Source organism: Danio aesculapii, chromosome 3 (genome assembly GCF_903798145.1).
Source record: "Danio aesculapii chromosome 3, fDanAes4.1, whole genome shotgun sequence".
Taxonomy (NCBI): domain Eukaryota; kingdom Metazoa; phylum Chordata; class Actinopteri; order Cypriniformes; family Danionidae; genus Danio; species Danio aesculapii.
Window position 1 is genome coordinate 23,760,089 of NC_079437.1, and position 26,168 is coordinate 23,786,256.

Consider the following 26,168-nt stretch of genomic DNA (forward strand, 5'->3'; position numbering starts at 1 on the left):
TAAATTTTGTAAAAATGAAAATGAATTTCAATTTTAGTGTCATATTAAAGTTATAAAAATAATAATAAAAAATCCAGATAATGTTTTTCATAATTCATGCATGAAAGGGTTAAAAACAACAACAACGACTGAATGTTTTGAATGAGAAGCTGTAATGTAGCTGTGGCAGGATGAATTTTTGTGTGGCGCCCTGGCCCCGCCATGGAGGAATGAAACCATGCTGTGTGAGCTCTCATCACACTCATATTAATTACTGTAGGTCAGAAATGTAGTTTTGAGAAACCTGTTTAAAAACAAATAATATTTTTCACATTTTTTTTTATATTTGATGACCAACAATGCAAAAATACTTTGTCTTAAGTTTTAAGAATCTGTATAAAACTTATTACTAATAATAGTGAAGGAATTGTTTGCCCAAAGAGGAAAATTTGGAAATGATTCATTCATTCTTTAGCTTGTTTCAAACTCGTTTGTGTTTCTTTTTTCTGTTGAACACAAAGGTAGATAAGCTGAAGATCAAATTGATTTTCATGGTATTTTTTTGTTATTCAATTAAATTCATCTTTATTTCGATAGCGCTTTTGCAATGTAGATTGTCATAACTGCTTAACATAGAAGTTCTAGGAAAGCTTCAGTCCACTTTTCAGAGTTGAAGTTCAGTTTAGTTCAGTTGTCATTCATTCATTAATTAATTAATTCATTGTGCTTCAGCTTAGTCCTTTATACATCAGGGATTGCCACAGCGGAATGAACCGTCAACTTTTCCAGCATTTTACGCAGCAGATGCCCTTCGAGCCACAACCCAGTACTGGGAAACACTTCAATAATGCACAATAACGTGAACTCATATTCACATACACTCATACACTATGGCGTATTTAGCTCATCCAATTCATGTCTTTGGACTGTGGGGGAAACCTGGAGCACCCGAAGGAAACCCACACGAACATGGAAAGAAAAACGCAAACTCCACGCTGAAATGCCAATTGAGCCAGCTGGCACCTTCTTGCTGTGACGCGACAGTGATAACCATTGAGCCACCATGCCGCTAGTTCAGTTGTGTATAATATAAATGTCACTGCTGAAACTAATAATAGTAACTGTCAATAGTTACTACTATAGATATCCATAGCTGCTATTCACTCAGCATTATTGAGAATGTCTTTTATGTTTAGCAGAAGAAAGAAATTTGTAAAAGAAATTTGGATGAGTGTGAAGAAGTGGTGAGGAAATATGTTTTTTGGGGGGGAGGCGAACTATTCCATTAAATTAATGGTTCAGGCAAAAACTTGTGACAAAAAAGGTGACTTTCTTGAGGTTATTTATTTATTCTTTTTAATTTTATGAGTGTTTAATTAAATTTTTACATTTAATTTAAATGTAATTTAATTTAATTAAGTTTGTTTTATTTTGTTTTAACCTAATTTCATTTAATTTAATTTCATTTATTTTGTTTTAATTTAATAATTTTTATATTTAATTTAATTAAAATTTAATTTAAGTTTATTTTAATTTGGTTTCATTTTAATTCATTTTAATTTTGTTTTAATTTAATTTATTTTTATATTTTAATTTAATTTTAATTTAATTAAATTTGTTTTAATTTAATTTATTTTTAATGTAATTTTATTTTATTTTACTTAATTTAATTTAATTTAATTTATTTTAATTAGGTTTGTTTTATTTTGTTTTAATTTAATTTAATTTATTTAGTTTTATTTTGTTTTCATTTAATTTAATTTATTTTTATATTTAATGTAATTTTAAATTTGTTTTATTTTGTTTTCATTTGATTTAATTTAATTAGTTTTATTCTGTTTTAATTTAATTTTATAACATTTTTTAAATTAAATTTTTGTTTTGTTTTTTATTAAATTAAATTAAATTAAATTAAATTAAATTAAATTAATTTTATTTTATTTTATTTTATTTTATTTTATTTTATTTTATTTTATTTTATTTTATTTTATTTTATTTTATTTTATTTTATTTATTTAATTAAGTTTGTTTTATTAAGTTTATATTTAATTTAATTTATTTTGTTTTATTTAATTTTTACTTAATTTTATTTTGTTTAATCAAATTTAATTACTTTTTTTGTTTTTTATTTTAATTTCATTTCATTTAATAATTTCATTTCATTATTTTATTTTACAGTCTTATTTGTAGTTTGGGGATATGTCGAATTACATTGATACAGCCTAAATATACGTAGATTTTGGACAATCAGAAGTGATCTATGGTGGGCCCTGTTCAGTTGCATGTGCTTTTCTCCAAAGAAACAAAGTCATGCATTACTTTGATGCCACCGGACTGAACAATCTTCTAATTTGCATCTATGAGTGAAGAACCGTTACTGTAAGCATGTAGAATACATGTTTGCTCACCAAAACTTGAGACTCCTGTGAAATTCTGTGCTCTCTTTCTTCAGTGAGTGCATGACTAGCCATGCTCTTAATTTGGGTGGGTTTTACACACAGACACACAAACATCACAAAAGGCTTTCCCCATAGTACCATATACACACATGCAAATGCCACAAACAATGCAAAATGCACGCACGCACACACACACACTCCATTAAGTCAATGAGCAGGTGATAAGCAGTGTATTTAAATATGTATTCTATGTTCTCATTTATATCTGTCAGTAAAAGGTCAGCCGCCTGTTATAATCATCAAAGTCATTTGCTTTCCATTATTTAAACTAGATACTCTGAAGAGAGAATATAGAAAGTCATTTAGTTAGAAAGGGTCTGTCCAAGATAGAAATAAACTGCAATGACAGCAGATGGCAACCTAAGGGGATCTTTACAGCACTCACCCAATAAATGTCTGGATCTAAATTTGGATCTCAACGGGAAGGGAAAATAACGCTAGCGAATGTGCAAATGTGTACTGCTCTTTTAGAATATCCCTGAGCACCACTTTCACTGTCTTCTCCATTTTTACTTCCTGTGTTTGCACTTCCTGTCACCTCAAATGCCCTCTTATGCTCTTATCTGCCTTGTTTTATCGCCCTCGAGTTGACGAGATCTACTTTCTGTTAAAAAACTTCATTGCAACTATCTGAAGTACTGCTGTTGGACTATAGTGTAAATTTAGTTGGACGTTTTTGTTACATTTATAAATAAATTGTAGTTTTTTTTGTAGTATAATGTATTTAAGTTGTATTTTGTTTCTGCATGTTGTGCTGGTTAGTGCTTAAAGTTAATACTAATAATATAAAATATAAAATAATAATATAAAAGGTAGTACTAAAAAGAAAAATAATTATACTGCTTTTTGAACTAACTTTGATGACATGAAAGTGTGTGTGAGAGAAAGATATCATATATTCTACTCTAAAAACTAAAAATAATACATTATAATTTTTTATTTATGCAATATTAGCAAAATGAACTCTAAGATGGCCATTTATGACAGACGACTGTCTTTTAAAAAAAGGAAAATGGGCGTGGGGCGGGTGAGCGAGTTGGTTTGGGTTGTGATTTGTGTTTTGGGTGTTTATAGTTGTGTGTATAGTTAAAAGTTTTATTTTTGGTTGTGTTTTCCCGTTTTAGTGTCTGTATAAAGTTTGACTTTTGTTTGTTGTTTATCCTTCCATGTTTTCCCCCTCTTGTTATTTTGTTTTTGGTTTGTTTGTTGTTATTGGTAATATTGTGCTCTCTATATACACGGAGAAAAGCAGTTAGGGTTGGATGCCACACTTTTCTTTTCTGTAAATATTTTCACCTGTTTTTTTTCTTTATAGTCAGGGAGGTAGGAGTAGTTTTTTCTAATTTTATTTCTGTTATTTTTTTTTAGGTGTATTTAGTTTTTGGGTGTTTGGGGGAGGGGATATATTTTTGTTTATTATTTTTCTGTGGGTCCTCTCTAAGCTATTTGGCTTCACGTTTTGGGTGTTTAAAAAAAGACAAAGAAAAAAAAGTCAAATAAATAGAGCCGACTCCAAGGATTCATAAAAGTGATTTTATTTGTCCAGTGTCCTTTTATGTTACATCCGTGACCCTTGACCAAGGTTGTAACACAATTTAAGTTTCTTTTTTTTAATCTATTTTTAATTTTGTTTGAAGATTAACATATTTTTGAACATGGCTTGACATGAACACCTATCAATCCTACAAATGTGAATTGATTTGAACAGTGGCATGTCACAATTTCTAACTAAAAGCACTTTGACTTTCACAGGTAAAATTAATTAATTATTTAAAAATAAATTAACAAAAATTAAAAAGAATAATATAAAATCTAATCAAAATAATGTAATTATAAGTTATAATATATATTAAATAATAATAGTTAAAATTATTGGCCCTTTCAAATGTTTTTCTCAAGTGTTGCTTAATGGAGAGAAGATTTTTTTTTCAACACATTTAAACATAATAGTTTTACTTACTCATTTCCAATCACTAAATTCTTTTCCATGGTGCATACTATTTTAATTTGAAAACTTCAGACTCAATTTAAAGACTAAGGCAGGTTATTAGGTTAAAAAGGCAATTTATAATAATTAACCAAGTTATTGGCTTTACAGAACACACTAATTTGTTTTGTACACACGGACTACGTTTACATGGACATCAGTAATTGAGTTATTTGCCTTAATCTGAATAAGAAAATAATATGATATGCACATAATTCAGTTAATGTCATTGCATCATCACACTATCCACATTTCTTCCGGAGTTTCATGTAATTATAGGCGTTTCATTTTTTAATTTGTCAACTTTAACTGCAGTTTGGCACTTTCACTTTCATTCAGGAACATTTCATGCATGCCCCCGTGACAAATGAGATATTGGATGTGAGTATGAACTCCTGGAAGTGTTGTTTTAGTGGAATTTGAGACCGCACGCCGTATGGAAATAAAGAAATTAAAATAAACCTCTGCATTTTGCAATGCAGGCACCTGTGGTCCTTCACTGATCTGTAGGTGCAGAGAATAGTGTCAGACAGCCGAGTGGGTGTATGGACTATCCTGTCACAAAATGCGATATAAATTGTATACGACTGTAATGTTTGATTGCGGTGTTTACATGTCTGTACTTCACTTCCATAATGTGACTAAAATCGGCATACTCCACATGTCCTAATTCGATTTCGTTTAGTTTGATAATGACCTTAATCTGATTAAATTATTCAAAAATCACTGTTTATATGGTAGACTATTAGAGTATTGTCTTAATCGTATCAAAATCCGATTATTGGTGTCCATGTAAGCGTACTCAATGAAAAAAATATTTCTTAAGGGGCTAAAAATATTGTCCTTAACATAGTTTTTAAAAACTGCTTTTACTCCAGCCAAACTAAAAGAAATAAGACGTTCACTAGAAGAAAGAAATATTATATGAAATACTGTGAAAGATTCCTTCCTCCATTAAACAAGACTTGGGATATATTTGAAAAGCAATACAAATTTCAACTGTACGTTGATAACACAATTTTGTTTTATAAATAGTTACGTTTTAGAAATGTTACATTTATGTTATCAGCTCAGTGAATCACATATCCAGGATGTAGTTCAGAAAGGAAACCTGAAGATTTGAGCTCGAGTCTCAACATGGAAGTGGTTACAGGGACTTTTTGCTCAAATTCTGTTCATATAATGTAAAAAACACCTTGAAATTTGTTGTTGCAGTGTATTAACTGTGGATTTGCGCAATGAGAGAGCAGATTTTCATTGAACTCTTGTCATTTTAAATAATTGGTTTGTCTATTTCTGAAAATGCAGCTTAATTTTGATGTCATTTGTATCTTGAATTCCTAATACAAAGATGGCATTTGGGTGATGTGGCATTTGATTGGCTGTTACAGCTGAAAATAATGATGAGTTAACACATATGGTGTGCTTTCTCACACTAAACTTGCCATTTCTTACTCACACACTTTTCTCTTCATGTAGATAAATGTGGTTTATTCTGGTTAAGGTTAAAGGGCATTGTGTGTGTGTGTGCGTGTGCGTGTGTGTGTGTGCATGTGTGTGTTGCGTGTATCATGTGTGTCTTGCTGTGGGCAGAAAATAAACCCTTATGACCCACAGACTTGAGTCTTTTACTAAATAGCTTGTATTTTTCTTGTTTTTTATCCCGTTAAATTCCATTCTTTCTGTATTTGTGGCTTTGTAATTGACTGTAGGTAGATATATGCAGTATATCATAAACATGAAGCTGAAAGGTTGGAGTGGTCTTAAAACATACATACTTTACAGTATACTGTACTGAATTACTTTCGCATGCTTGAAAAGACTGAATTTCAGACAGAATTTGAATTTATTTTACTTGCAGTTTATACCTATTTACTATATATAGGGTTGGGCGATGTCGACCAATTTGGCATTGTGCGATGTCTAATGTGGAACATTGCGTGGAACGCTGACGACGTCGTAGGCGGCGGTGAATTAATTATTTATGAAGAATTAATTAATTCATAACAAATAAATTATTTGTAGCCTACCGTTTCAACTACCTGACCCGCATGGTCTTTGTTTTACTCATAACCAAATCATAAATAAATAAAGATAAGTTACACACAAAATACCACCCGTCAATAACTTTATTTTGATGGTCCATTTGTTACATTGCATCTTCCTGTCAACTAATTCTCATTAGATTTTAAGTAGACTGTTAGGTTGTGGTTAGGGTTTGTGTAAGTTGACTTGCAACTTACACTAAATGTACTTGCAAAGTTTCTTATAGTCAGTTAAATGTCTGTTGAAGGAGCAGTATCACCAAATATTAAGCAGACAGTCTCCTAATACTCAAATGGGCCATTAAAATAAAGTTTTATCATCACTTTTTCTGCGGGACTCTGGCATGAATAGGCAGAGTGATCTGTGTCGTTATAATGGCGTAGACAAGCTTGGTTGGTTAAAAAAGGTGCACAACCAACAGTATCTTGAGTTTTTACTAAAATTACTAAGTACAAGGGTGAAAGCGAAAGATTAAAGCAGTGTACTGACACTGTGACACATTACCTGATAGATTCAAAAGACCGAAGAGTCGTTAGATGGAGACAAGATTAATTTAATATCACGTTTAACAACTAGTGAGACGCAATCCAGCAGTACATCCTTGATAAACTGTCTGTCGTGCACTGCTCTTTGGGGTTTTGTGCTCAAAGCACTCGCTGACTGCTGGAGCTCAGACGCACACATACACTGCAGCACATGACAGTGTGTGTGTTTGTGGCCACGTGATGTGCGTTTTCAGCAGTATAGTGTGGATGAAGTGCTTTTCAGAAATGCTAGATGAAACGCCAGTGTGGACGTGGATAATTTTTGTTATAAAATGGCATTTTAAAACTAAGACGTATTAGAATTTTTCACGAGCGGGTTGCTGGTGCGACCGGAGGACCGGTGGAGGATCGCAATGTCGGCTCCAAATTGTGATGTCTATCGGCCATCGGCGATGGACGATTGCATCATCTATCGACCCAACCCTAACTATATACAGTCAATCCTGAAATGTGTTTATACCGCTGGTAAATTCTGACTTAAAGTGTTCGTTCAAAGATAAATAAAAGCTGAAAACTATTTTTTTTCCACAATGATGCCTCTTTACATTGCCTTATTATCTTTTGAGAGAAGCTCGTGTCATTTTGAGTCAACAAAATAATAATGCTGGTTGAATAAAAGTAACATTAAGTGAGAGTTTGCCAGGGGTTGGAATAATTTCAGGCTTGACTACATATAAATAGTTTAGTCGTTATATAACTTTTAAAAGGAAATCAGTAATTTTTAGCCTACAAATATTTAATTTACCTTAAAATCAGTCGAGCTCTGCAATATGACATTATATACAGTGCTCAGCATAATTGAATACACCCTATTTTGAAAACGATATCCATTTCTCAGTGAATATAGGCAATGTATTTTGGTGAATTTAAACAAAACAGATTTATTAAACAGATATATTTATTTAAATAATATTTCAGTCACAAAACATTTAGAAATTAAAAGATAATACAATTAAATTCAAGTAAAATGTCGCAAAAAATTACAAACAACAACATTTCGATTTCGAACATTTAGAACTGAATTTTTCTTTTTTTTTTTGTTTGTTTGTTTGTTTGTTTGTTTTTGCTTCTCATGATTTTTCCTCTTTTTTTTTTTTAAATTGTATTTAATATTTTTCTTTAACATAAATTTGTGTGTACTAGTTTTTGGAGCGTTATCATAAGTTATTTTGTTAGATCAGTTCTAGATTTGGCTTCAGTACTGACTAATCTAATGTATATGCACAAATATAATATTGTATACCTTTATATTAAAAATATGAGTTTAAAAGATAGATTTGTGAGGGGTGAACTTAAATATGCTGAACACTGCATTGTATGAATGAAATAAAAAGTCTATTGTTATCATATTATTCATAATTATAGTTTTTTTTCATGGTGTCACAATATACAGCACATAGTTTGCAGTAATATTTCTTCAATCTTATACTTATAAATGTAATACCCCTACAGAAATTAAACATGTTTTTTATAGTAAATCTATAGTAACCATGTCCTTGGTGCATTGACATCCATTTGTATAGCCTCAGTTTTACTGCAATTACCACGGTAAAACTAGGGTTAGATTTGCAAAACCTATTATTCATTTGTAGTTATATTTATTTGTACTATAGTAGGTTGACTATAACTACAGTATAGTAAGACTGTTGTTTGTTTTTCTGCTGAGCATGTGCAGTTCATTCATAAGCAGATAGAATAAAGTGGAATATTAAGCTTAAATATAAAGATTAATAGGCGACGCAGTGGCGCAGTAGGTAGTGCTGTTGCCTCACACCAAGAAGATCACTGGTTCGAGCGTTGGCTGGGTCAGTTGCCGTTTCTGTGTGAAGCTTGCATATTCTCCCTGCGTTCACATGGGTTACCTCCGGGTGCTCCGGTTTCCCCCACAGTCCAAAGACATGTGGTACAGGTGAATTGGGTAAGCTAAATTAGCCGTAGTGCATGTGTGTAAATGAGTGTGTATTGGTGTTTCCCAGTACTGGGTTGTGGCTGGAAGGGCATCCGCTGTGTAAAACATATGCTGGATAAGCTGTTGTTTCATTCCGCTGTGTGAACCCCTGATGAATAAAGGGACTAAGCCGAAGGAAAATGAATGAATGAATTTTGTGCTACAGCAACTAAATTAGCCAGTGTTTCTATTTAGTTCCTGTAACAACTTGTTGGCTGACGCATCGTTTTGCACATACTTATAAGATCTCTAAATATGTTTAAAAATAAGCCCACCCTGTTCTTAAGTGACCATCGTCAACCATCTTACCTGATAAAAATGAAAATTCCCTAATAATTTATATGGGCAAGAACCTTTGAGTTTTTTTTTAATACAGGGTATATCTCTAGTTCTCGGTTTTACCTGCCAGACTTTGCTTTCAGCCTCTGGAGACACAACATTGCTTACAACTGTAAACCAGGTAGAGAAGCTATGTTTGAAGGAGTTATAAATATAGGGAAAACACGTTTGTTTTTGTGAATTACAAGAACATTCCATAGGTTTCTATTGTTTTAATACTATACAAACTGTATTTCCTAACACCCTACCCCAGCTCTGTCCCTAACCCAACCCTCACAGGAGATTATGTGCATATTTACTTTTAGGAAAAGACTAAATTGGTATGATTTATAAGCTGAGACATGAGCAATGTCCTCATAAATCACCTTCTCCTTGTAATACTTTTCAAGTCAAGTCAAGTTTATTGTTACATTTACATTTAGTCATTTAGATGCTTTTTTCCAAAGCGACTTACAATTGAGGAGGTAATCAGCGATTTAACAACGAGGCAGTACATACAAGAAGTTTGACCAGAGGAGAAATTGTCCTGCCCAACTGAGCCTGGTTTCTCTTAAGGTTTTTCCTTCACTTTCGTCAATTGGTGAAGTGTGTTCCTCGCCACTGTTACCACTGGCTTGCTTGGTTTGGGATTTGTGGAGCTGCACATCGATGGATTGGCTCTTCAGTGTTTGGACTTTCAGCAGTAAAGTTTAAACCACACTAAACTGAACTAAATTGAACTTCAACACTGAAAACTGAACTGACACAGTTTCAATATACTAGAACTACTATATTAAGCTGCGTTGACACAATCTACATTGTAAACGCGCTACAGAAATAAACATGAAATGAATTGAAGTGCTAGTTATTCAGAGTAACTTGTTTGTGCTAAGAGAATTTAGTTGCTAGAGTAAGATTTTTTATGGAGAGAGAGAGAGAGAGAGAGAGAGAGAGAGAGAGAGAGAGAGAGAGAAAGTGCTTCAATAGGTGGTCCTGGTATTATTCACCGGGGATCAGTTGTTCTCTGAAGAGATGGGTTTTTAGTTGTTGTTTGAAGGATACCGGGGTATCCGCAGTCTGTGTGGGAATGGGAAGATCATTCCACCAACGAGGAACATTGAATGAAAAGGTTTTGCAAAATGACTTATAGCCTCTCTGAAGTGGCACCACGAGGCGGTGCTCCCACATTGATTGGAGGGTATGTAGACCTTCAAGGGCAGGTGGAGGTAGGAGGGTGCAGTGCCAGTCATACAGCGCTTTTTACAATAATAATTGTTACAAAACAGCTTCACAAAAGTTATTACAAAGTCATGTTATTACATTGCAGTCAAAATCAGAAATGTTAAGGCGTTGTGTATAGAATGGATAGTATATATACATAGTTAACCTGCAGTTATACAATATATATAGTGTCCATTTCAAAAAGGTGATGTCTCTGTGTGTATAATACATATTCAGTGAAGTGTATTTGTGTATTGCTTTAGACTTTAGCTGCACAGTCTCTAAAGAAAATGGATTAAAAGACATAGAAAGCAAATGAAGGAGAATTACTATAGCGTAGCTGTTGTTCATAATAGTTTCAATAAAACATAATTCATTCATTCATTTTCTTTTCGGCCTAGTCCCTTTAATAATCTGGGGTCGCCACAGCAGAAAGAACCGCCAACTTATCCAGCAAATGTTTTACGCAGCTGATGTTCTTCCAGCCATAATCCAACACTGGGAAACACCCATACACTCTTGCATTCACAAACATACATTACGGCCAATTTAGCCTATTCAATTCACCTATAGCGCATGTCTTTGGACTTGTAGGGGAAATCGTAGCATTCGGAGGAAACCCATGCAAACACAGGGAAAGATGCAAACTCCATACAGAAATGCTAACTGACCCAGCCGGTGCTCGAACCAGCGACCTTCCTTCTGTGAGGCGATCTTGCTACCCACTGTGCCACTGTTACACCCTAAATAAGACATATATTAACAAATATTAACGTTAGTGTTCAAGAATACATCTAAAAACCTGTGTCATACCATATCATTATACCAATATGTTTCCTGATATATCAAAAGCACACTTTTATAAGTACTCATACTGTGAGCCTGCTGGATAAAACAGTCACTCAGACAGGCCTGTTGAAATGTTAGATTTAGCTTTTGTATGTGGGCCTGAAGAAAACCATACGTAGTTGTAATATGTTGTTTCTGTATCAAGATCTTCAACAAGCATCTTTTTTCTTTTTAAACAAATAACATTTTCACCTCTCCAAAAAGAAGAAGCGATGAGATATATTTGCACCACACTGACGCAGAAATGTTGCCTGTGATCTGCACAACGCACACAAGTTTCTATTTTAGATTTTTTTTTCTCTCCAATGCTTTCTATTTTCCACAGCCCTCAACTTTACCCAGTTATATATATATCAAGCTGAATGTAAAGTCATTTTTCTTTGTGTCTTTTACCTTCCAGCACTGAAAAGTTCTGCGTCTTTTCATGAGCAGAGACGAAGTTTAGAACGAGCACGAGTAAGTCTTCCTATTTTTATCAGGTCTTCTCTGTCAGATGTAAATATATACAGCTGTCTTGCTTTATCCAGTATCTTCTGCTTTCTTGTGTTTCAGACCGAGGACTACCTGAAGAGAAAGATCCGCAGTCGTCCAGAGAGGTCCGAACTGGTCAGAATGCACATTCTCGAAGGTGAGTGTTTTAATGACTCCCCCTACAGTTCAAACACGGACACGCCCCTCAGAGAGTTTAGATAAGTTTTACTTTAGTTTTATTTTAAGAGGGCAAAAACACTGTGTTATTTGTCAATTTTATGGATTCTGAATTTTTGTTTTGCATTATTTCAGTAACATAACATTGATAACAGTAACAGTAATATTGAACATTCAACAGTTAAAATATACTTCAAAACTATACTTATTCAAACTATAAAAACATACAAAAACATTCCAAATATACTTTTAAGTTGACATTTTGTCCAATTTTATCTGTTTGTGTTTGTAGATTTCAGTTATTATACTATACATATTTTTAAACATGTTTTTTTTTTCTTCCAAAATGCACTTTACCACAATTGCTGTGGTAAAACAAGGGTTAGATTTGCAAAACCATATTCAATTTGTAGTTATCATGGTTGACTATAGTGTTGTTTTATTATTTTTATTCATATCTATATTTTGAATGTTTTTATAGAGAGATGTGTTTGATTTACCCGATTAAATGCAGCATTTTATTCGGTCACACTTTATTTTGATGGTCAATTTGTTGAAATTAAGTTACACTGCATCTACATGTCAACTAATTCTCATTAGATTATAAGTCGACTGTTAGGTTGGGGTTAGGGTTAGTGTAAGTTGACATGTAGTTGCTAGGTTTCTTATAGTCAGTTAAATGTCTGTTGAAGGAGCATATCAACAGATATTATGCATACAGTCTACTAATACTCAAATGGACCATCAAAATAAAGTGTTACCTTTTATTCTGTCATCTGTTTTTTAGCTGTTTGTTGTATTTTCTGAACTACAGAGGGGTGCATATAAATCCATCAAACTTCCTATGTAAAAGTCTCTAATACATCAGAAAATTAATCAAGAATTTGTATACAGGGGTCAGATTTTATGCCAAAAATGTATGCAGATTAGCACATATACAGTAGTAACTGGTCCACACAACCATTCTGAAGTTGTATGGGTATATTTGTTGACACTTATTTGAATATTAAATAAAGCAGGCATTTTGTAAATGATACCATAAAGATAGCAGAACCTAGATATTGATTAGTAATATGCATTACTCAGAACTAAATCTGGACAATTTATCAATTAACATTAGATCCTATAGACTCCTATAACCAATTCAAGCTGCAGTTGAAATGCTGGTTAATGCATCAGGTGTGTGACCAATAAGTAGAGGTTTATAATTTAAATCTTGATGCAATTTATTTTATTATGGTATTGTGTTTATGCATTTGTTATGTGACTTGGATTTATATTTCCTGCCCGGGGGACTGCAGATGAAATTTAGCTATGCAGCTACTGTAATTCTGGTGCAGTTCTTTGAATGTTCATTGCCCCTGTCAAATAATGAATTAAAATAAAAATATAAATAAAATGAGCAGTTTAAAGCAATTTTCTCAATATTTAGATTGTTTTAACGTCAATTTTTTTATTTGATCTTATAATTTATTAATTAATTTATAATTTATTAATTTATGATTTAATTTATGTCAAACACTGTCTCATCTTAAACCATTCATCAACTGATTGCTTATAGAATTAATTTTAGAAAATAAGTCACACAAGCAATGTTTGCTATTCTTAAAAAAATCAATCAACTTGGAAATTGCTGTATGGTGGTGTTACTATTAGTTATTTTTCGCATTGTTTCCTTTCAGTTTATGCTTTAGATTTATGTGTATGTGTGTTTGTTAACTTTTATGTATGTATATTCTGTGTGCAGAAACTTCAGCTGAACCATCTCTTCAGGCCAAGCAGCTGCTGCTGAAAAGAGCTCGTCTAGCTGACGACCTGAACGATAAAATCTCCCAGCGGCCCGGGCCCATGGAGCTCGTTCACAAAAACATCCTTCCTGTTCACAGCAGCATCAAACAAGTCATCATAGGTGCTCAGAAACCAAATGTCATACAGTAGAGTAAAAGTTGATTTAAGGGCTGATATAAACAAGCCAAAAACTCTACCCAGTTATATCAGTTTAGCAGGAGTTGTCGCTTCTGATTTTAAATAATTTTGATTTTTTTTTTCATTCTTTCATTCATTTTCTTTTTGGCTTAGTCCCTTTATTAATCCGGGGTTGCCACAGCGGAATGAACCGCCAACTTATCCAGCACGTTTTTACGCAGCGGATGCCCTTCCAGCTGCAACCCATCTCTGGGAAACATCCACACACTCATTCACACTCATACACTACGGACAATTTAGCCTACCCAAATTCACCTGTACCGCATGTCTTTGGGGGAAACCGGAGCACCCGGAGGAAACCCACGCGAACACATGGAGAACATGCAAACTCCAAACAGAAACGCCAACTGACCCAGCCGAGGCTCGAACCAGTGACCTTCTTGCTGTGAGGCGACAGCACAACCCACTGTGTCGCCCTAATTCCGATTTTATTATATTCAAAAGTATGAATTGAAATATTAAGGTATGAAATAATGATTTAGGACCTGTGCCACATGATTTGAGTTCTGTTTTATTTTAAGCTGGCAAAAACAAAATGTTATTATTCTGAACTTTTGATTTGCATTATTTCAGTATAATTGAACATTTAAAATATACTTCAAAACTATACTTATTCAAACTATAAAATGCAAAAACATTCAAAATATTCCTTTAAGTTGATATTTTGTCCAATGTTATCAGTTTGTGTAGATTTGAGGTATTATACATATATTTAAATGTTGTTTTTTCAAAATGCGCTTTACTATGGTAAAACAAGAGTTAGATTTGCAAAACCATAGTTCATTTGTAGTTATCATAGTTGACTATAGTGTTGTTTTATTATTTTTATTCATATCTATATTTTGATTGTTTTTTTATAGAGGGATGTGTTTGATTTACCCAATAATATACAGGCATTTTTATTTAGTTTTTTGTTTTTTTTTTTTGCTGTTTGCCATATTTTCTGAATTACAGAGGGATGCATATAGATTTACAAAACTTCCTATGTAAAAATCTCCAATACGGTCAAAAAAGTTATCAAGACATTTCTATACTGGGTTCAGATTTTTATGCCAAAAAATGTATGCAGATTAGCACATATACAGTAGTAACTGGACCACACAACCATTCTGAAGTAGTATGAATATTTGTGTAGCTAAACTTATTTAAATAGTAAATAAAGCAGGCATTTTGTAAGTGATACCATAAAGATAGTAGTAGAAGATAAGTACTGTAATATGCAAAAGGTATGAAATAAGGATTTAGGACCTGTGCCACATGACTTCATGAGTTCTGTTTTTGAATTATTGTGAACATTTTCAGTAATTTTGGTTTTAGAAAACTGTGTTTGCTTTGTTTGTGGTTGTTTGTTAGTTTAAATAATGCTAAATAAATATTAAATATATAAAAATAAATAAAAAAAACCCTAAAACAGACTTGTTATATATGTTATATGTAACCAATAAAAATGCTGCATTTAAAAATAAAAGATTATATTACACAATTTAAACATTTAATATAAAACCATTTACCATTTTTGTTTTTGATTTTTTTTAATGTAGTTTAATTTATTGTATTACTTGCTAATTTGTGATTTATATATGAAATTTAATAGGAATTTATGAGTGAGAAATGCTTCTGCATCATTTCAGAAGTAATGTTGCATAATTATACTTGCTAAACTTTCATATATTCAGCATACGCAGTCCACGTAAACCTTTATCTGTCCCTTTCTCAATCCTCCCATCTGCCTCTTTATTCACAGTTTAGTTGTGAATGACCAAAGCAAACCTCCATTTCAGTGAGTTTGTTAATTCTCCAGCGGATGCTAAGATTCACATTTCTATTCCTCTCGTTCTCTCGTTCCTCTCAATCTGCATCCATACACAGATGCTTCAGCGCTCGTTCCAGCGCGTCGTTAGCAGTGTGTGCACATTCGTCTTCATATTTATCTCCCACCGCGTTCCTGCAGTGGTTCAGCATGCGCTAATTTAATGCAGAGTTATGCTAATGAGATTGTTGTGCGTCAAACACCGAGTTAAATTAATTAGAGGGGAATTTACATTCATGCTCATACGGAATACGTCACACCTCTGTGGCTTGAGTCGATTAACCATGAAGTTTGTGCAGTGGCGCACAATGCAGCACAGGGAAGGAATGCTGAAAGACGAATTAAACTGTTTTAATCCCTAAATAACCTAATTAGAGAGTTAATGATTATCGGCATATAAGCCTTGCTCTTAGAACACGCTCAAAGTAAATAGAAATATCATACAGCGCGGTATAAAGGCTTTATTATTTACTCTGAGACAATACTAGTGGAATAGGGTAGCTTTAGGTTTCTTAATGTTGTATCATTGTTTTTATTAATTAAAGAGAGAGTTTACCTAAAAATTACAATAGACCCTTTTCACATTTCCGGGTTTCTCGGCAGCAGAATCATCATAGTTGGAGCGCAGTGAATGGAATTCACAATCCTATTTGCTGAAATAATAAATAATAAAAGAAAAACCGCCACAATGGTGTTACCAAGACTTTCAGAAAAAGGGGGAAAATAGTGTGGGACTGATGATGGCAACCAGAGGAGAGATTAATGTCAAATATACTCTCAGCCCCATAGACGCTGCATTAGAAACACCTTCCATAAGCAGTAATTCGTTTTTTTTTTTGTAATTTGACGCAAAGATGATATGGCCTAATACATTCATAAATGCATATAAATGTTCTTACGTTTTTTAAAAATCTAAATATTAAAAACTTTCAAGGATTTAAGATTATGATGACCATTAAACACGTCATAACAGTCTTGTGAAAAGGGTCCATTCTGTCATTTTTTACTCACCCTATGCTTGTTCTAAACCTTTGAGTTTTTTTCTGTTGAACACAGAAGATGTTTTGAAGAATGTTGGAAACCTGTAGCCATGGATTTCAATATTATTTAGTATTAGTGGCTACAGGTATCCAACACTCTTCAAAATATCTTCTGTTTTCAAAAGAAAAAGGAATCTTCTAAAGGATTGGAACAACATGAGGGCAAGTATATTATTAGTAAATTGACTATTCTTTTTAAAATGACTGGCTACTACTATTACTAAAACTGTTTATTTTTTGGGTTAAATATTCAGCTTGCTAGACTCTAACAACCCATCATAATATACTAAAAAGACATTTTCAGTCTCAAAGTGGTGGTCTAATGATGTGTGTTCTTTATCCTCTCAGAGACTGAGTTTCCGAAAGTAGAAGCGGAGAATTCTTCGTTTGATGAGGAAAGCAGTGATGCATTTTCACCTGAGCAGGCAACCAATCAGGACTCTCCCATCGGCCATGCCCACTTACCTACTCCAGCTGAGAGACCGGCCAATGAAGCCCCGCCTAAACAGGTGTATTTTTCACCCAGACAAGTCAGGGACTTTTTAAAATGATAGTTCATTGAATGACAAATTTTTCATTAATGTTAGCGTTCTAGAAAATGAATGTAAATAGTAAAATGCATTTTAGGGAAAAGAATTAAGGAATTAAATATATATTGTTTTAAAAATAAAATCTAAATATTAAGTGAAAAGCTTAAAGGTCCCGTGAAAATAAAATAAAACATTTGATAAGTATAATAAGTATGTATTATGAAATGTATTCTGTATGTATTATGATAGTGGTATGTATTGATAAGTATATCTATTAGTTAGTGTACTCCAACGCAGTGACAAAATTCACGTTTAGAAAATATAACATTGATATAAACACCCAAAGCTTTGTTACTTCCACCTAAATGAATCAATGATTTTTTTCACCTTAAACTTAAGTTTCTAATCAAATCTTATCTTGACTAATCAAACGCTCTCTAGCATCAGACATGCCCCGCCCACTTCAAGACGCTTCTCATTTACTTTTCATTTGATGCACTTGATCTCAAACACTCTCAGTGGCAAAGTTGTGATAAAAACAAACATAAAAATTGGCTGGTTTTTTTTAAGGGGAGGAGCTACTCGACTGTCCAAGCCTTTATTCATTTTTCATTTAAGATTACATCAAACAAAAAACAAAAACAAAAAAATGCGTGTTTAAAAGCACTTTGCGGGACCTTTAAACACATTGTTTCTTTGTCATTCATGATTAAGATTTGTTTATATGTAAATTAAAGAACTAAATTAAAAATTTTAAAAATATAAATTAAAGCTAAACATTTTTAAATATATATATAAAATTCCCAATCACATAACAAAATTGCCAAAACTTAAACTAAACTAAAACAAATGACAGAAATGAGCTAATTTAAAATAAGAAATAAGCTAATTTATTACAAATAATGCTGAAAAATGCTTTCAAAATATGTACACGGTCAAATGTAAATGTTTTAAAATAAGCTTCTCCTGCTCACCAAGGCTGCATTTATTCCATCAAAAATACAGTAAATGGTAAATACATGGGAAAATTGTGAAATGTTATTGCACTATAAAATAACTGCTCAAAAGTAGTTTATCATTTAATTTATTCATTGATTCCAGTGATTTAATAATTCATTTTCAGCTTCATTACTCCAGTCTTCAGTGTCACATGATGCTTCAGAAATCACTCTAAATTAGTTATTGTTGTTGTTATTGTTATTATTATTATTATTATTATTATTATTATTATTATTATTATTATTATTATTATTATTATTATTATTATAATTATTATTATTATTATTATTATTATTATTATTATTATTAATGGTCATAGTAATAAAAGCAATAATGACAGAAGTAAAATTTCATTTAAAACGACATACAATAAGAAAGCATTTATTTAAAATTTGAATAAATATTTAACTTATTATAAATGCCGCCCTGATGAACACAATAATTTTCAGAAATTTTCTGAAAAAAATCAAATAAAACTGACCCCAAACTTTTGACTGCAGTGTATACTGTATATATTAAAAATATAAGAATAAAATATAATAAATATTAGGTAAAAGGCTTTAAAATCCTTAACATTTGAGATGTTAGTTTCAGTCTGTTAATTTTAAGGATAGTGTGCTCCAAAATAGTGACAACTCACATTTAGAAAATATATAACTTTAATAACTTTTTCTTTTTTTCATCAGTTTCTCCTCAAATCTTGACCAGTCAAATGCCCTCTAGTATCTGGCATGCCCCGCCCCCTTTAAGACACTTCTCATTTACTTTTCATATGATCCACTTGAGCTCAGTCACTCTCACTGGCAGAGTAGTAATAAAACAAAACACTATTGGCTGTTTTTTAAGGGGTGGAGCTACTTTATTCCCTGCCCTCTCTTCATGTTTCAGCTGAGATTACTGTACGTCAAACATTGAATAAAAAATGCACATTTTAAAGCACTTCATGGGACACATTTAAACACATTGTTTCAGGGTCATTTATCATTTTCAGTTGTTTATATGTAAATTAAAGCACTAAACTAAAATTGAAAAAATATATAAATTATAGTTAAAAATTTTTACATTTTCATAAAATGTTTTACAAATAAAACACAAATAAACCAATTAAAAATATTTGCTAATACAATTTAACCAATACAAATAATCCTGCAATCTGTGAAAATGTCAAAATATGTGAGACAAAGATGAAAAGATGTTTTTAAGCTTTAAAACACTTCATTGTTTTCTGCGTTTTAAAAAAAATGATGATTATAAAGCATGTTTACCATAATCATTTGATGTTTTTACTTTGTTGCTGCCCCATTTGGTTTTACCCATTTTTCAGTTTGTAGTCATTTTAAAGTCTAATCAAATATAATATATATATATAGTTATTTTTCTACACTATTATACTTTATAGTAGACGTGTTCAAAGTGTCTTGACTTTGTCCCATGCACATACAGTATGATCTCAGCTCCTAATTTGAGAACTGAGCATCTCAAACACACATGTGATCTCAGCTTGTTTTTCATGAAACCTACATGAATCTTGGCAGTTTCAGTAAATCCTCTCAGAGGGTAATAAATAATAATCCTTCATCATCATCAGAAAACACACACACACTTACACTTTGAAGTCTTGCTGTATCTTCTCATGCCCAGTCAGCTCTCCAGAGCTCTAAATTATTTGCAGCACTCACCATCTTTATTCAGCTCATTAAACATCCTCAGACACGCTCCGACGCTCACACACACTTTTTTCTAACTAGCATGTGTAATTGTACTTGATCATTTGCATACATCATGCAGTGGTGCTGTAGCCACACTTACACACTTTTCCCTGCTCTCTAACTGCAGTCACGCAAACATGATGGACTTCATTACATTCATGAGCTTTTCTTGTTTATCCTAGGTCCCGCCTCCTCCTCCGCCTCCACTGCCAAGCCCCGCCCCTCAGCAGAAACTTCCCAATGGAACAACAGGCCAAAAGCAAGCTCCTGCACTACAGAAGGTGACAGTTCCATTTATCTATCTATCTGTCTGTCTGTCCGTCCATCCGTCTGTCTATCTATCCATGTATCTATTCATGTCTATCTGTCCGTCCGTCCGTCGGTCTGCCTGCCTATCTGTCTATCCGTCTGTCTGTCTGTCTGTCTGTCTGTCTGTCTGTCTGTCTGTCTGTCTGTCTGTCTGTCTGTCTATTGTTCATATTTTAATTCGATATATCCATCTACCTATATCTGTCTGTTGTTTTTTTCTATCAATCTGTCTATTTGTTGTTCTATCTGTAATTCAAGGTATCATACAATATATCATTCTGCCTGTCTCTTGTTCTATTTTTTGTTCTGTCGCCTGTTGTTCTGATTGTTGTTCTGTCTTTCTACAAATCGCTTTATCAAGCTGTATTTTAGCATTTATTGTACTGTAGCTCTGCATTAAATATGCTGTTCTGTCATTCTAGCTGTTCTATTATTTCATCATGTCTGTTATTTTTTTCTGTTCTTTATATAATGCACATGTTACAAGAAAATTTACTTTCTTTGAATATCAAATTGAATATCTTATCCAGTTTGTAGTGTAACCATAATAACTTTACAGCAGATACTAGGAAATCCAATCTTGGATGCATAACTCTTTTAATTAGGAAACAAATCTGAAATACACCAGGACTGCTTTACACCATCAAGTGAACATTATCAGAATTTTTAAACAGTAGTTCACAAGCAATCGCTTAGCATAAATGAACTGTAAACACTGTAAATAAACACATTTTGGATGCTAATAAGTATCCTGTGATAAATTAAATTGCTTGGGTAAATCTCACTCGAGATTTTCGAGTTGAATATAAATATTGCATTGCAATATGTAATAAAACATATGAAATGTAAGTTTAGTTTTATTGAATGCCAGGAAATGTCATATTCATCTAAACATCACTGGTCAAAATATAAGAATATAACTTTTTGTCTCTTTGAGACATGCACTGAAAATGATGCTTTTTTTTTTACTTGGACTTATTGTCTTGTTTTTAGTCTAAATATCTAAAAAATGTTAAAGCAAGAAGCATTTGCAAGACAAGCAAAACATGTCAAAATTAAGTGAGTTTTTCCTTAAAACAAGCAAAATAGTTTATGTCAAAAGGAAAAAACTAGATTATTTTTTAAATGTGGATATACAGTGCTCAACATACAAGTACACCCCTCACAAATCTTTTCATTTAAATTCATATTTTATAAAAGAAGCATTACAATATTATATTTGTGCGTATACTTTAGATCAATAAGGACTGAAGCCAAATCTGTAGCTAATTTAGCAAAATAACGTATGATAATGGTCCAAAATTAGTAAACCTAAATTTAGATGTTAGGGAAAAAAGAGCAAAATTTATGAGAAACGAAAAAATATGACTTTTTTTTTTTATAAAAAATTTTTTGGTTTGTAATTTTTTTTCAATGTTTCGCATAAATTTAAATGTATTATTTTCTATTTTTAAAGATGTTCAGTGACTATTATTTTAATAAATATATCTGTTTAATAAATCGGTTTTATTTAAATTCACCAAAATATATTACCTATATTCAATGAGAAGTGGATACAAATATTATCATTTATGTTGAGCACTGTGTATATAATTTAATTTTTTTTTACCAGAATGACTATTATTTTAATGCTTTAATTTCTGATTTAATCTTTTTCTGTCTCCTTTAGGGTGGTAAAGTGAATAGTGAGCGACCTGCTCAGCGCTCTAAGAAAGTGAGAGACAATAAACCTAAAGTCAAGAAGCTGAAATATCACCAGTATGTTCCTCCGGATCAGAAAGCTGAGCGTGAGCTTCCGCCTCTGCTTGACTCGTCCTACGCTAAACTCCTCTACCAACAGCAGCTCTTTCTCCAGCTACAGATCATCAACCAACAGCAGCAGAACTACAACTACCACACCATCCTACCAGCTCCACCCAAGTGAGATATGCCTCGTATTTGGGGAGTGCTTATTATATACAGTTGAAATCAAAATAATTAGCCCTCCTGTGAATTTTTTTTCTTTTTCAAATAATTTCCAAATGATGTTTAACAAAACAAGGATTTTTTCACAGTATTTTCTATATTTTTTTCTGGAGAAAGCCTTATTTTTTTTTATTTCCGCTAGAACAAAATCACTTTTAATTGTTTAAGAAACATTTTAAGGTCAATATTTTTAGCCCCCTATTTTTTCAATTCTCTACAGAACAAACCGTCATTATACAATGATTTGCCTAATTACCCTAACCTGCCTACTTAACCTAATTAACCTAGTTAAGTCTTTAAATGTCACTTTAAGCTGTATACTAGTATCTTGGAAAATATCTAGCAAAATTTTATGTACTGTCATCATGGTAAGATAAAAGAAATTAGTTATTAAAATTAATATGTTTAGAAATGTGCTGAAAAAATGTAACAAAAAATTGGGAAAAAATATACAAGGGGTCTAATAATTCAGGTAGTGGGTGGGATTAAATAATGGGTCATCATCATCGAGCACTGCACATATATTTGTCAAAATTGCACTTATTTTAACCTGTGCTTGTTAAAATGTATAATATTATATGTTATCATGCTACTTCGAAAAACGCATGACACCTCCGAATGTTCACTCATTACAAACCAATCTGAAGTCAAGGCAAGATTAAAATGTGAATAATGTCCTTCAGTTTTAATAAGAGTCTGCTGGTACTGTTATTCATAATCATAATAATACTTTTTATCACTAATAATTTATTTAAATTTATTTTTTTATGTTTTAATCATGTAATTGATTATAAAAATTTAATTTATTTTCGTTAATGTTTGTAAAAATGACAATTATTTTGTCCTATACTTAATTATAATTTATAATTAATTAATTTACTTGAAAGTATACATTTGAAGTCACAATTAATAGCCCCCATTTGAATTGTTTTTCTTTTTTAAATATTTCCCAAATGATATTTAACAGAGCAAGTAAATTTTCGCAGTATGTCTAAAAATGATTTTTCTTCTGATAAAAGTCTTAATTGTTTCATTTCGGCTAGAATAAAAGCAGTTTTTAATTAAAAAAAAAAAAAAAAAACACTTTAAGGACAAAATTATTAGCCCCTTTAAGTTATATATATTTTTGATGGTCTACAGAACAAACCATCGTTATACAATAACTTGCCTAATCACCCTAACCTGCCTAGTTAACCTAATTAACCTAGTTAAGCCTTTAAATGTCACTTTAAGCTGTATAGAAGTGTCTTGAAAAATATGTTGTAAAATATTCTTTACTGTCATCATGGCAAAGATAAAACGAATCAGTTATTAAAAATGAGTTATTAAAACTATTATGTTTAGAAATGTGATGAAAAAAATCTTCTCTCCATTAAAAAGAAATTGGGGAAAAAAATAAACAGGGGGGCTAATAATTCTGACTTCAACTGTATGTGATCATGCTAAGTTTAATTAATATTTTATTGTCTTTTTATTGCATGGTATTTTTTCTTATTATCAAGCCCTTTTGCAGACATAAGGAAAACCTAATAATTTGAAGGACAATGAGAGGGGAAACCATCATTTATTTATTTTTTTAATAATATGTTGTTCTTATACTTTATTTAGGCCTCCAGCTGATCAGCAGTCTGCCTCAGCCAGTGGTCAGTCACAGTCCAAGAACAACACTCCCCCTCAATCAACATCCACTAATCTGACTGGTCAGTGTCAACAGTCCACTATAAATGTAGGCGGAGTTAACATAGGCCCTCTGCCTCCCAACCTGGAGGAGCTAAAGGTATTATTAATTTCAATACTTCTCACTGATTAGCCACTCAAATAGCATTAAATCAAATAACTCCTGCTGTTCTCTGCATTTCCTGCAGGTGGCAGAGCTGAAGCAGGAGTTGAAACTGCGTGGCTTGACAGTCTCAGGCACAAAGAATGACCTTATTGAGCGGCTGAGGAATTTTCAGGAGCAGAACGGTGGGACCAGCCCACCAACACCTAAAATCAACACACCCTCAGCCCTAGGGGGAGGAGCCTCTTCCTCACACCAATCTACAGATAGGAACCTGATGGTTACTTCCTTCCAGTTCGGTGCCTCTGCAGAAGGAGGGGGAACTCTGACAACAGCACCAATGATGATGCAGTTTGGCAGCACTAGCTCCTCCCCTCCGGTTTCCCCTGCCCGCTCTGAGCATTCATCCACTGGAATGAGTCCAGATGAGGCGAGCTGTCATGCAGATGCTTTCGGGGAAATGGTAATTGTCCACTTATCTATTCTTTAGACTTCCTAAATTGGGTCAGTTTTGGACTGATGATTGTGAAATGTTACTTAATGTGCAAAAAGTGGCCTTTACAGAAAACCTTAGCCTTTGTCTGCACTGGCTGTGAGCAGTGAAGCATTGCAGCACAATAGCTGAGGGCTGTCTAGTTGTCTGCATTTAAAGTGTAAAGCTGCATGATGCCTCTGAATGTTCATTCACTAATAACCAGTCTGATGTCAACTTTAAGCGAAACTTCAGCAACTGCAATAAAAAAGAAAGAAAGAAACAAATAAATAAATAATTAGCGAATCGAACTTGCATTACTCTCAGACCTTTAGGTGCCTAACATATAATATTAATGCAAAAAAGTACAATTTTAAAAAGAAATTACAATAATTTGACAATATAATTTGACATATAATATAATCTAAAAATATAAGTAAAAAATACAAATTTGTAAACAATACAGTACAATTATAAAATGAATATAATGAATTAATGATTATAATTCAAGTAATTTATTAGCAAAATGATCATTCAAATATTCTTTAGCAGTAGAAGGAAAACAGAGACCGTCATGAGTTTTACCAAAAAATATGCTGGTAACATAATAATAATAATCATAAAAATAACAGTAATAGCAGTAATAGCTATTATTAACATAACTAAAATAAATAAAATAATAATAAAGCTGGACTTCAGCAAGAGCGCAATGAAAATAAATGTCTTAGTTCGATTTAATGTAAATATGTTGATTATGTAGTTGATAATAATTGTACAGCTACCAGTAATAATAGTAATTGCATTAAATTTAATTAACTATAATTTAAATATTTAAAAATAGACTGTTTAAAATTTGGGTTTCACTAGGGTTGGGTCGAAAGACGATGCCACGTTATACAGTTTATCAAGGATGTACGACTGGATCGCATCTCACTATAGTTGTTAAACATGATATTAAATTAATCTTGTCTCTATCTAACAACTTCTCCGTCTTTTGAATCTATCAGGTAACGTGTCACAGTGTCAGTACACTGCTTTAATCTTTCGCTTTCACGCTTGTACTTTGAAATTTTAGCGAAAACCTCAGATACTGTTGGTTGGTTAATGTCGGTTGTGCACCTTTTTTTACCAACCAAGCTTGTCTACACTATTATAACACATATCAATTATTCATAAATAATTAATTCACCGATGCCGTCGTCCATCGTGATGTTTCACATTAGACATAGTTCGATGCCAAATTAATATATTAAGTTAACTTAATTGTTTTCACAAAAATTTATATGGATTTAACATAAAACAATTAAGTTGTCCCAAAAAACTAAAGAATTGTGTTAATTCAGCTCAATTTAAATAAGTAGTTTGAACGAACAGCAAAAAAAAAAAATTTTTTCAGTGTAATAAGGGCAGAGTTCAGGAACAATAAAATAAAAGTCAAAGTAAATAGTATCCCACTAGATTAATACAAATCTATTGGTATAATTGACTAATAATTGATCATAGAATTGATAATAATAATAATACTTTTTAAAAAATCAAAATAATAATTAAAATAGCTATAATATATA

At 32.3% G+C, this 26,168-nt stretch overlaps 1 protein-coding gene across 2 annotated transcripts in view; it reads left to right on the top strand.

The window, feature by feature from the left end:
- The window catches only part of mrtfaa (myocardin related transcription factor Aa), an 88,104-nt gene that overhangs the window by 43,932 nt on the left and 18,004 nt on the right, over positions 1-26,168 (top strand). For both annotated transcript variants that reach the window (XM_056453439.1, XM_056453440.1), the window contains exons 5-12: positions 11,753-11,808; positions 11,905-11,980; positions 13,748-13,909; positions 17,185-17,345; positions 20,257-20,355; positions 22,053-22,303; positions 23,957-24,125; positions 24,214-24,591. In XM_056453439.1, the coding sequence (XP_056309414.1) occupies positions 11,753-11,808; positions 11,905-11,980; positions 13,748-13,909; positions 17,185-17,345; positions 20,257-20,355; positions 22,053-22,303; positions 23,957-24,125; positions 24,214-24,591 (1,352 nt within the window). The remainder of the gene's footprint in view (positions 1-11,752; positions 11,809-11,904; positions 11,981-13,747; positions 13,910-17,184; positions 17,346-20,256; positions 20,356-22,052; positions 22,304-23,956; positions 24,126-24,213; positions 24,592-26,168) is intronic.